This window comes from Antechinus flavipes, chromosome 4 (assembly GCF_016432865.1).
Source record: "Antechinus flavipes isolate AdamAnt ecotype Samford, QLD, Australia chromosome 4, AdamAnt_v2, whole genome shotgun sequence".
Lineage (NCBI taxonomy): Eukaryota > Metazoa > Chordata > Mammalia > Dasyuromorphia > Dasyuridae > Antechinus > Antechinus flavipes.
Window position 1 is genome coordinate 392,611,343 of NC_067401.1, and position 13,533 is coordinate 392,624,875.

Consider the following 13,533-nt stretch of genomic DNA (forward strand, 5'->3'; position numbering starts at 1 on the left):
ACCAATGATGTACTGATTTTTTATCAATGGGAAAAATAGAGGCAATTGGTAGGACATTTTTGGCATCTTAGAGTTAGCAGTTGACTGCTGTGTCATAGGTTAACAACTTTGTAGTCATGTAGCTAATTAGCAGTAAAGCCATGTCTACAAATAGCTTTATTTTAACTTTTAATTTAGAGCTCTTCTCATTATTTTGTAAACTTCACAACTACAAAAATATAAAAATTCTTTTTTTGTAATAAAGAACTTATAAAATATTTTTATCACTTAAAGAACCTCTTATATTGACTCATATTTAGTAACTATATATTACTTTTTTAAAATATGGACTTTTAAAAATATTAAATTTTTAAAAGCATTTTTTTTACATCATCTGGTTTTCTAAAAACAATCCTGGGAGAATATGACTCTAATAAATGAACAAACTTTAATACTTAGGATAATAGATAACAAGAGCAAACCTCAGTATCAAATTAAATTGTCATGCTCTATGTCTAGCCACTAGATTCAGATGACTCTGGAAGGGAAAGTGAGACAGGTGATTTTGCATGGCCCTTTCTCACTTAAACATATCTCACTTGTATGTCATGGCATCATCTCCCTAATGTCATAGTCCTCTTCGAGGACAAAGAAAAAACAACAACAATAAAATCCTTAAGACATAAGGTAATATTTCTTTAACTTAAACAATTCACAGAACAGAACTTAGATAATTTATTAAATTAAAGCACAGAAAAATCATTGCTGATTGCCTTCCTCTAAATAAAGAAAATTTGAGAATTCTATGTCTACTATCTTTTTCTGTCAAAATTGATTATTTTAAGATCTGTTATTAGTAAACTTGTTTTTCCTGCCACTGATGATCATGAAAGGGGCAGCACTGGATTTATTACCAACCTTTGAATCTTACTACCATTCCATACTTTCTTACTTAAAGTCACCTAGAGTAACGGTGATGATGATAATGATAGCGGCTAACATTTATATAGCATCTGTTATGTGCCAGGTACTGTGTTAAGCACTTTACATCTCATATGATTCTCACAAAAACTCTGTGAGAGGTAGGTGCTATTAGTATTCTTCCTGTTTTACAGATGAGGAAATTTAGACAAATAGAGAGATTAAGTAGAGTCACAAATCTCTAGTGAGTATCTGAGGTTTAATTTGAACTTAGATCTTCCTCACTTCAGGTCTGGGGCTTTATCCACTGAAATATCTGGCTGCTTAGCATAGAATCACTTCAAGCAATGACTTCATGTCACATAGCTTTCCACATTGGGGGCAAAGAAAAGCAATCTGTGAACTTTCAGATATCATTGAATCCAGCCATAGCCCTGGAGTAGATATATTGTATGTCCAGGATTTTGGTAATAGTCCATGCTCTAACTTATCTAAGAGTTTGGTTTAGTATATTTTCTTAACAATTTTTTTTGTTTTAATCAGCTAAAATCTGTCTTTTCAGTCTCCTCACCCATCAAAAATACAAGAAAAACAAAATCAATTACAAATATATATAGTCAATTAAAATAAATTCCCTCAGTGGTCATGTCCAAAAATTTAAATTATTCTGTACTGTGAGTCCTTTCCCTCTATCAGGAGGTAGTTATCGTGTTCCATCATATGTCCTCTGGAATTCTGGTGAGCCATTACTCTGTTAAGAATTTAGCACAATATTATTCAATTTCATTTATATACCATGACTTGTTCATCCATTCCCCAGTTTATGGATACTTCTCAGATTCTCATTCTTTGCCAATACAAAGACAAAGAAACAAAAAACCAACCCAACTATAAATTTATTTGTATTTTTATGTGTTGTAACATCCTTAGAGTTTGTTTTGCTTAGATCTCACCTTTCCCATAATCAAGTTTCCTTCTAATTTCCATTATCCTCTTTTCCCTTTTGCTCTTATATTCCTTGGAGGGGAAATACATATATGTACCTGACTATATATGTGTGTGTGTATATACATTCATATACATAAGTACCTAGACTTCATGACCATATGTGGATTAACCTCTCAAAGGTTTAATTTTGTAATTGTTAAATTAGAAGAATGGGAGTATAATACTTGCATCCACGCTGCAATATGATTGTATGGATTAAATGAGAATGTGCTTTTCAAATATAATATTTGATTATTTTTAGATGAACCCTTTTGTATCATACATCTATATTTGACCTACTACTCTTGAAGACATGAAAAATATTTTTCACGTACCTATTTCAGAAACTTTCTAATTATGACACTAAATGTGATATCCCACTTTATTTTATATGATTCTGTTTAGTCTTAATAAACTTCCAGTGTATTAATTTTGGGGAGCAAGGCAATTGGGATTAAATGACTTGCCCAGGATTACACAGCTAGGAAGTGTTAAGTGTCTAAGACTGGATTTGAACTGAGTTCCTCCTGATTCTAGGGCCAGTCCTCTATCCACTGCATTTAGCTGTCCCTTTACTACATATTAATGATCAAGCTCTTATATATTAGTTACTCTTACTTAGTATGTGAACTTGAACTCCCTCTCAACTCCTTAAGGCTACTGCTGTTAATTCCCTACTTGTGACATAGCAAACCTTCATTCATTAAGTTTTCCCTTTTCTCAGGACTTTTTAGGCCACAAGTTTCAATCTATCAAAAACCAGTAACATGTAAATTGCTAAGTCCTTGTTTTTTCTCAAAAATTGACTATTAAATTGATATTAAAATAAACTGATATAACTTGTGATTAATAACCTTGGTGCTGGCCAGTCAAGTGTGAGATTTACTTTTGCTATACCAAATGGATGTCACTGGCTATTTTTCGAGTTTCTCAGTATGTCTGTAAAAGAGGTATCTTGTTTATCAGTTGTATCCTTAGTTACTGAGGAGCCTCATTTATTGGCAATTGCTAGCTTTGCTAATGAATTAACCTTATTCAGAACATTGTTGCCTCAGTTTCTCTTACTCACAGTTTTCTTTTTCAATATTAAAAAATCTTATTATGGCAGCATAAGTATTCTTTGCAATTCTTCTAATTTGATCAGAATCCTCCTGTAATTTCTTTGGTAATTCTACTCCAAAATAATATCTTTTCTTCAGATCTCTGAGATATTTTAGCATATAAAGTGATGGTGCCATCTTGAGGCTATTCCTAGTAGCCATCATCCCATTTTATCAATAGAAAATTATTTTCCCCACAGGTGTAGGAAAAATATGAGCAGCACCCTTCTTTCAATGACAAATTCTTTTAGAATGGCAGTTCTCTAAGCCAGTGAGTATTTTGAGATATTATCTAAATATTTTTGCTATACTAAAGGCTACCTACTCTTTGGAGATAATGTGGCTCCAGGAAATTAGAGAATTGATCCTATATACAATATTTAACTAATTATTCTTGTGAAAATAATAATTTGCTATCCTACCCTATATAATTCTGTTTGGACTATGCTATGGCCATCCAACTGGTTGCCCTCCATCCACATGGAGATAAACTAGTCTCCATTATTCAGCATTTATATACAGCTTAAAAAATAAGTTGATGTTATAATCCATACCAAAAAATAGACTTTTGATGGATCGTATTTTATGTGGGTGGCCTACTTTTAAGAATCTATCTTCCTAAACAAAAAATATACTCATCACTCAATTTTGCTATTCACATAGTAATTATATTTGAATAAAGATTAATTGCTACCCCCAAGAAAACCCCACCAACCATCTTCAAAAAACAGTCACATAATACCTTCTGTATCCAATCTTGGCAAATAACTTCATTGAAAGAAAAGTACAGGACAATTTTGCATATTGATGATAAAGCATCTGTTTTACCAAGGATATCCTTCTGACTTATTAACACTATAATCTAATTAGGAAATTCCAGCTAGGGTTGCAAAATTACTTTTTATGCGATTTAGTCAATTTCACATTAGGATATACACAGTCCTCTTTTCGTGAGAAAGAAATAATTATTTTTCAATTAACTTTATGTTCTGAAAAATATGGTAATTATTTTAGAAAATGATATTCTAGATTAATTATGGTTATAGTACTAATATGCATATGTTTTGAATTTTGTGAGAAATTAGTGAAGAAAAAACATGTAGAGACACCCAGTAATTTCATTATTGACATTTTCATGATATTTTCCTTTAACAGATTTAGTTTTCAGGGGCTTATGAACTATTCAGGAGGTCCCTGTTGATTTTTTTTTTTTTTTTGCATTGACAGATTCTTAGGCTTTTATTGTTAATACTCTCAAGAGATACAAAATTTTTAATAAAGTTCAGTTTCTTAAAATAAGGTTTTGCCAAGTAAAATCATTTTAAAATATTATACTTTAATAGTATTATTGGACTGCTTAGTATTGCTGGGGACAAATATGCTATAAATTCTGGTAGTAATTGTTTATATCTCAAAGTTGTCAATAAGGATGCATATCTTGTAAGTCAAAAGTAATAAATGTTGCATTTGTAAAAGTTGAAGCATAAAAAAATGTGCTGTTGGCACCTTTAGGCATAATGCTCTAAGAGGAATTGAATATATACCTACACAAGCATTTATGAGAAATCTCATTTATATAGTATCTTACATTTATATACTTTAGTATATAGTATAGTATTTTATATAGTATCTTACAAAGTTTTTTTGACATTCACTACATTAAAATGACTTGGAGAAGTGTGTATATTATCATTCTCTGTTTTATTGATGGAGAAACTTAGATTCAGAAGGTAATAACTTTTCCAAAGTTACATAGTAAAAACTGAAACAGGGATTTAAATCCAGATCTTTTGATTCTGTGACTAATATTCTTTTCATTACTATATGGTTTGTATAAAATTAAAATATTTGAATTTTCACAAAGATATTGGGATTAGATTATTGATGTTGATGGTAACTAGTTACTAGTTTCTAGAACCCAGGACTGTAGAGTTTCAGAGTTTCTTACATAGCAAAGTATTTGCTTATTTAATCTGCAATAGTCCTATTTATTGTCTTTGAAATTTCTAGTTAAGAGATTTATATTTCTAACACTTCTCCAATCTAGGAAGCTAAAATGAAAAAAATTACAGTTTTTATTGTCAAAAGAGCTTGCTTCTGAATCCTCATAGTCTAGTCTTCATGATTTTGGGTAAGTCATTTGACTTAAACCCAAACTCCTTATGTAATATGGAAATGATACTATTTGTAGAATGAAAATATGGAAAATACTGTCTTGTATTTAATATTTTTCTTTTATTCTTGTATTTAATATTTTTGTCCTAATATTTAATATAGTTCCTGGCATAGAAAGTGCTTAATGGGTGCTTGTTGATTATGCTATTCTAGAGTCCTTTTTTATATCTAGAAAGTACTTTGTAAACTTATATTTGTTATTCAGTTATTATGGAGTCCTTTTTGTGATCCCATTTGGGATTTTCTTGGCAAAGATACTGGAGTGGTTTATCATTTCATTCTCCAGTTTATTTTACAGATGAAGATCTAAGGCAAATAGAGTTAAGTGATTTGCCCACGGTTACACAGCTACTAAAGTATCTGAGGCCAGTTTTGAACTCAGGAAGATGAGTTTTTCTAGCTCTAGGTCTGACACTCTATCCACTGTGCCACCTAGCTGCCTTAATAATTGGGTTAATTAAATGTAAGTTATTATTGTTATTATTGACTAAATTTTTTCAACTCAATTCAGTTTTTTGTGATGTTTCATATTTTTATATTTAAATTGGACAATGAGAATAATTGATTTCTTGTGTCAGCAAATTCAGTTTAGTATTCATTAGGTATTGATAACAGTATGCTAGACACTTGGAATTAAAAATACGAAGACAAAACAGTCTCTGCCTTCAGGAGCATACATTCTCTTATAAGTACATGAGACCTATTTAGATAAAAATATACAGAGAATATTTAATAATGTTGACAACATTCATTATTAATTTCTTTGGTGAGGTTATTAATCACACAGGAAAATGTGGCACTTTCCTGGTATATGTAGAATAATATATGCTTTTCATCTTTTCCATATTTTTTTAAGCAGTGAGGAGAAAGTAGTAGTGTTTTGAGTCATTGAAGATCATGGAATTTTACCTATCTTGCTTTGTGCTTCTAAATGTGGTTCTAGAAAGTAAAAAAAAAATACTTATGTATTATGCTTAATTCTCTTTCCTGTACAGTTCCTGATAGAATATTAATTTTAGAACCCAAGTTAGAAAGATTACCAGTTATTCCTATTTAAAGCAGAAGGAGATTGATACACATTCATACCTATTATTCCCAGCTGGATTTAGAGTATTCCATTACAGCACCATCAAGAATGTCACTAATAACATGGGGTTCTTCAACTAACACATATATTTCCTCTTTCTTTCCTTTCTCTTTCCATCTTTCTTTCCCTCAAATTTTTTTTGTCATTCTCATTTCCCATCTATCCCTTTTCTTTTCCCTTCCTGAAAAGCAGTCCTTTATAGCAAAGAATTTAAAAAAAAAAAAGCAGTAGAAGGAAAACTTCTAGGAAATTGCACATTGAAAATATTTACTATTATATCTAGTGTTCCACACCCTTGATCCCTTCTGCAAAAAAGAAATCCTCAAGTTTCAAGGATATTATTTTAACCAAGGAAAATATCCTAAACATTTATGTATGCTAAATTGTCTTTTTTCATGAAAATTACAGAGGAAAAGCAAAAATAAGATTGATCGAGGCAGTTTAGAAAATTTAGTTCAGTACTAAAAATTTCTAGTTTTTTTTTTACTCTAACCCACAGATTAGAGATTTGAATTCTCTTTCCAGAAGTTTTTCTTTAGATTGCTTCATCAACTAGCATTTATTAAGAGCTTAATAATGTGCTAGGCATGATGCTAAACATAAGGAATATAAGGAAAGACAAAAAACTGTCTCTGCCCTCAGTGGTTGGAGTGTAATCTAAGAGGAGAAAGTTCTAACAATTGAAATATGGAGTAAAGACCTGCAGAAAACAGGCTTGATAAAGTTTGGAAAGCCACCTTATTTTAACAATTAAAAAAGTATTTTAGAAATGACTGCAGAAATTGTTTGAGAAAAGGAAAACTCCATTCCCCACCCTATTTTGAATGAAGGTTTTCACTAAACAGGATTCAAGAATTCTTTAAAATATACTTGTAATTATTTTTATTAATAAGAATTCTGTGCATTTGTTATAGTCCATGTGTAAAAACCTATCAATTCTCAATGTGTATAATGTATTGTTTGTGTATAATGTAATATATACACTTTTATATAATTATTATTTTTAAAATGTAAAGTCAAAAGCTTCAATTTTGTATTTCATACTAAATATTAATGTTTTTGATTTAAGACAAATCATTTTAAAAATCTGAATGATTTTTCACTGCAAAAATCACATTGATATTAAGAAGAAACATGAGAAAAGTAATTTAGAAGTTATAAAGTAGAAAAAAGAAGAGTAGCACAAATGAAATATTAACAACAGAGAGATTAGTTAAATAGACAGTTAAATAAATTATGGTTCTGTTACCTTATTGGAACAGACAACTTTCTTTCGCAGGGCAGATTATTATGTAAACATATGCTTCTTTCATCCCCACTTCTCTTGAAGTACTTTAAACTAGAAAGTTCTACATAAACATAAAATATAATTAATAAATATGCTTAGTTTAAAAATATGTTCTATACTCTTAAAATATAGTTTATCTATGGAGTTAGAATTGTTTAAGGAAAAAGGTAGTCAAAAAATGACAGTTGTCAATTAATTTGACTATGATAATGGGCATTGTACAGAAAATTATTTTTGGGCCATGGTAATGGACATTTTATAGAAATTAATTCAACTCAGGCTCTGGCCTTTTGACAATATTTTCAGTCAAATGTTTTGAATTTTCATTCACAATGGAATACTTGCTCTTCTTTTATATGTTTTTATTTGTTTTCTGAAAATATTAGTTTAATGAATCCTAGTTAATAAAATTTGACTTGATCATATTGACCTTTCAAAATGTTTTTGATTATTTGTAAAACTGAGATAAAGAAGCATTTTAATAAATGTTTCTACAATTTCGTAATTATTTAAACTAGTAGTTTTAATATGGTGCATATGTGTATATTTCAATTTAGTGCCCCAATGCCATACCTGATTGGAGTTCACTCCAGCCTCATAGAGGTAAGTATTTTTTTTCAGACTTAAACTAAATCATAAAAATTGTAGTCATAATGATTTTATTTTCTTGAAAAAGTATTCAATTACTTTTTGAAATAATTTCAGTCCTGTATTTGGACTATCTGCATAATAATTTTTGTGATGTTGTTCCAGTACCGTTATTTAATATGACAATTATTACTTTTCAAGATCTGAAGCACATGAATATTAAAATATCCTGTATAAAAGTTATATGATTTGAAATTTTGAATTTTTTCATCTTTACTGAAATCAATTTTAGGATTTTATTGTTTCTTCAAAGTGATATCTTTTATAACCTATTTTTGAATTGATTTTTTTCCTTGTAGGACACATGGTAACCTATGCCTTACTAGCATATTCAATACTTTTTTTACTTTGTGCCCTGTAATGTAATGCTTTTTAGAAATTTACTTTTTGAATACGCATTTTATTATATTTTGTTTTATGTTGTTCTGTTGTTTTTCAGTCATGTCCAACTCTTTGGGTCCCATTTGGGGTTTTGGCAAAAATACTAAAATGGTTTACCATTTCCTTCTTCAGCTTGTTTTACAGATGAAGAAATTGAGGCAGACAGGATTAAGTGATTTGTTCAGGATCACAGAGCTAGCTACTAAGTCCGAGACACTAGATTTGAATTCAGGAAGATGAGTCTTCCTGATTCTAGGTCTGACATGCCTGTGCCATCTAGCTGTTTATTGTTTTATTATACAACTGTGATATTTAAGTGGGAACTTTTCCTGTCGTGTTAATGTGAAGCATTTCAGGGAAGGGGATTATATTTTTGGCCTATATTTCTTAACACAAAGAACATGAAAATGACAATTGTTTTTTAAGTCAACTGTATACTGAAACACATAGCATTTTATGTTAGAGATTTAAGTGACTTCTTTCAAGGTTAGCATCATAGCAATTTATCACTAAGTTCTCTTATTTTGCTTTTGATTCCAGAGCCTAAGACATGTCCCTTGGAATTTATCAAGTATTGAAATAAAAATTAATACCTTTCAAATCTCCAAAAGATCAATTTACACAATTTTATTACATAATTTAAACTATTTACTTATGGTTTCCTGTCCTTTGCCTATACATCCCACTTCTCATTTAAGATGAATCCAGAAATTCTTGCTTATTCCAAAGTCTCATTTGATTATTTTTTTTACAGTGTAATGCCCGGCTTATATAATTTGCTGCTTGCTCAGTTCTAATGCAGTGTAGGTCTTTTGGGGATCTTTGGGGAGGACATAATGCAAGGCCTGAAATATATGTTATGATTTAGAAATTTATTTATAATAGATATTGTCCTAATGATAAATAGAATAAAGCTATTCCATTGTGTCCAACTCTTTATGACACCATTTAGGCTTTCTTGGCAGAGATACTTAAATGTTTTGCCATTTCTTTCTCCAGTTCATTTTAAAAGATGAAGAGACTGAGGCAAATAAGATTAAGCGACTTACAATTAGTAAGTGGTAGATTTGAACTCACAAAAATAAATCTTCCTGATTCTAGACTCAAGGTTAAATGGTTAAACATTTAATGGTTAAACATTGGACTACCTACCTGCCCACATATATACATACATATATATTTGTGTGTATGTGCATATACTTGCATACACACACTTAAGTTTTGCAGAGTGTTTTATATATATTATCTCATTTGATCCTTATAACCCTGAGAGATAGGGGTTAGTGCTAGCCCCGTTTTACAGATCAGGTAACTGAGGCTTAGAGACATTAAGTGTAAGGCAGGCTCACACAGCTGGTAAGTATCTGAAATAGAATTTGAACTCAGGTCTTCATCATTCAAAATCTGAAGCTCTACTTGCCCATGTAGCTGCATTGAATTTTCTGAGAACATTTTATGTGACATATTAACTTAATTGTCATCTTTCCCTAATATAGTGTAAAGTACTAAACTTTTTTATAAAGTGCCTTCATTTTATATTATTTTATATTGAGTTTTTAAAAAAACAATCATGCAACTTATGAAAAAATGTGTCAAGAAAAATGTTATAAATCAAATAAAATAGGTAGAAATAAATTGTAATGCATTCTTTTAGATTGTTTCAAGAAATTAATGACGTAGGATTCAGAATCTTGTGTGGCATTAGTTTTGCCTTGTAGTCTTTATTTTGTTGTGATACAAATAAAGAATTATGTGACATTAACTTCTTAATTGGTATGATGGTATTTTGTCCTGAAAGATAATGTTCTTTCTGTCATGCCAATCTTAATAATCTTTACATTATTTATCATGCATTGGGGTATGTCTGACATTTCCTTTAGAACAATGCAAAAGTATTAAAAACTAAACAAATTCTATCTGAAATTAAATTATATTGATCTTTACAAATATGATATTCCTTAACATGGCATCTTTCCTTGATTTTGGCTGCAATTATAGCCTTTTTTGATGAAGAAAATCATTCCCTTATCATACACTTTCTTCTTTCCTCAACTCTGCTCTAACTTATTTTGATCTCTCTAGAGGTATCTAAGCCTTGTTACCCAGAGAAACATGAAATTAATATGTATTCCTTTTATAAATCTTTCATTTGATCATTTATATATAATTATGAGGAAAAGAAGACTGTTTTTACATGTACATACAAATTTGCTTCCAAAATAAAACCTAGGTTTTGTTTATTTACTTTGCCCCTAAAAATAAGATTAGGGAAAATAGCAAATTCATAGACACAGTAGAGAGATGGCAGTATACAAGCAGGTGCTGTAAAAGTGTAGTTTCATTCCAAAGCAACTATAAGGGGGAATTTTGACCTATTTTTAGAAGTACAGGTGATATTGCTCTCATGTCATTTATTGCCATTAAGACATGTTTTCAGGGACGCATTTTCAGGGACTTCATCATTTTATAGAAGTATCATACCTTAGATTATGTATGAGAAAAACTACTTACTAAAGTAACTGAGGTCCCTTCCTCTAAAAATCACTTTTACATATTTTCATAATATGATATTAATTCATTAGTTCTAAAAAGGCACAATTCTTTTCTTGTATCAAAAGATCACTTTTTTCTTCTCCTACTCATTAAATTGATTTATTTTCTGTGATACAAATTTTTTTCATTATATAGCTTTTTGTAAAAAAGTTTCCTTTCAAAGATAAGTGATATAAAAATAAAGTCAAAATGATTTAAACTCAAAATTTTATTTAAAAAACTAGAAATTTTTAAATAAAATTTTGAATTCATATTTATATTTTCTTTAAATATATCAGAAATATATCGATTAGTATTTGTACTTTCATTTACATTTGTTAATTCTTCAATTTCATTTGATAGCTATCTTTTAACCTTATAGGAACTCATCATAAGATTCTAGAGAATATTGTTTACTTCCTTGCATTTTTCATTTCTTTACATCATTTTCATTTTTTTCAGAATTGTCTGTTTCATTTTAAAACTCCTCCATTAACCAATTCTATATACTTCCTTTAATTTCCATTTTAAACTTTTTAAAAAAAATATTAAAAATTTCATGACATTTTAAATAGACTGAGATTAAAGATGAAATTCTTTGATAAATTTTCAAATACTAATATTTTATTACCTGTAAGTACTTGGATGTATAATACTTCCAATTTTAGTCTTACTAAGATATGTTTATATATCTTCTGCCAAGAAAGTGAAGGACTAACTTTAATTTTAAATTTTTAAATCTTACCATTTCTACCATAATTTTTACTTCTTTACTGATTGATATTCCAAGAGAGAAAAGTATATTAATTTTCATGGTATTATTCTGTTAAAGAGGCTTTTTAAGAAACAAGTACATTTTACCTCTTATCCCAAAAATTTGGCCATGTGTGATATAATACAAAAGATTGAACCATACATTTTAAAATAAACTTAGCATTATTGCTTTGGAGATTTGTTCTTGACTTAATTTTTAAGTAGTTTAATCAGTTTAGGTATGAAACATAGTATAAATTTTAAAAGTTGATATTATTTTGGTCTCCTGAGAAAATATGTAAGATTTCTAGTTGACAAGGACTGAAATACTGAGAAAACATAATTATGTTACTTAGATGCACCAAAAAGTAGTATTCGTTCTACAATTTTAACAGAGATGACAGTGATTCAATTTAATTGGAAAATAAAGTATTAACATTACTTATAGCAAGGCAGAAATTAAAAGGAGCATATGAACTTATGAGTTAAGATTTTTGCCCAAAAGCTTGACTTGTATCATTTTAACAACAATTATTGGATTACTTTATTATATATAAAAAATATTCTTCCTAAAAGTCTATCCGATAAACCCCATTTCAAAAGGTTTTATTGCTATAGTTATGAACATGACTGTTAACTATGAGATTTATGTTCATTTCTGTTCCTGTATCCCTCTTCCTGCTGTTTCCTTTCTCATCTTCAAGATACTTTCCTAATCGTTGTGTACTTAATCTATTAATTTGTTTATTATTCAGTAGTTACTTTATTTTGGGAAAGTATTAATAAATGAATTTAAAGAAAGAAAAATAGGAAATATTTCCAGATCTTAAAATTATTATAGTTTCTGTGATTGCAACAAAGTGAAATTTATTCTTTTATGTAGAAGTTTATCATCTGACATGTTTATGAATATTTAAAACTTTAGCAGCTTGATATTACTTTTACCTATTACTCTTATTTACCTATTTCTCAAAGTCCTATGATGATTTTAATTTTCATTTCAGTTTTGTTTTTGTAAATATTCCTAAATTGGGAATTCTTAACAAGTATGTATGCATATGTATATGTGTGTATATGTATAGCGGACCCTCTTTGGCATTCTGGTGTACACTTAATGTTTTTAAATGGATAATAATATGAGTATGAAGGAAAACAGTTACATTAAAATTATATTAAAATACAGTTATCAGTTTAGAAAATTTTAAGAACACATTTTTATTCAGTTGTTTGTGAGGGGAAAAGCAATGCTGTTAGTACACTTTTCCATCGTAGTTTAAAGTCCTTAATTTTTTAGGATTATTATTTATGCATATCTATTTTCTATAGTTATATTATAATTTTTAGTTTAACAACTTCTAGTTCAAATTAATTCTTGCCAAATAATAATTTCAAAGCTTTCTTAGAAAAAAAGGACTTTTTGAAGTTTTTAAAAAACATAATCAAGTTCAGCTAAATTTATTACCTGGATGTATAATTTAATAATGATAATCTCTCTTTCCAAATTCAGATTGTTCTAAGTAAAAGAAAATGTAATTTATGCGTAATTGTATGTGTTTTTTAAACAGAGAGTGAAAAATAAATCATTGGAGGACGTGGTTATGTTAAATGTTGACACAAACACTTTGGAAACACCGTTTAATGACCTGAACAACCTACCCAGTGAAGTGGTAAGTCTGAAAGAC

General features: G+C 29.2%; 1 protein-coding gene across 2 annotated transcripts in view; it reads left to right on the forward strand.

Annotated features, from left to right (window-relative positions):
* The window catches only part of DENND1B (DENN domain containing 1B), a 327,198-nt gene that overhangs the window by 228,235 nt on the left and 85,430 nt on the right, over positions 1-13,533 (forward strand). For both annotated transcript variants that reach the window (XM_051998705.1, XM_051998706.1), the window contains exons 11-12: positions 8,095-8,140; positions 13,417-13,518. In XM_051998705.1, the coding sequence (XP_051854665.1) occupies positions 8,095-8,140; positions 13,417-13,518 (148 nt within the window). The remainder of the gene's footprint in view (positions 1-8,094; positions 8,141-13,416; positions 13,519-13,533) is intronic.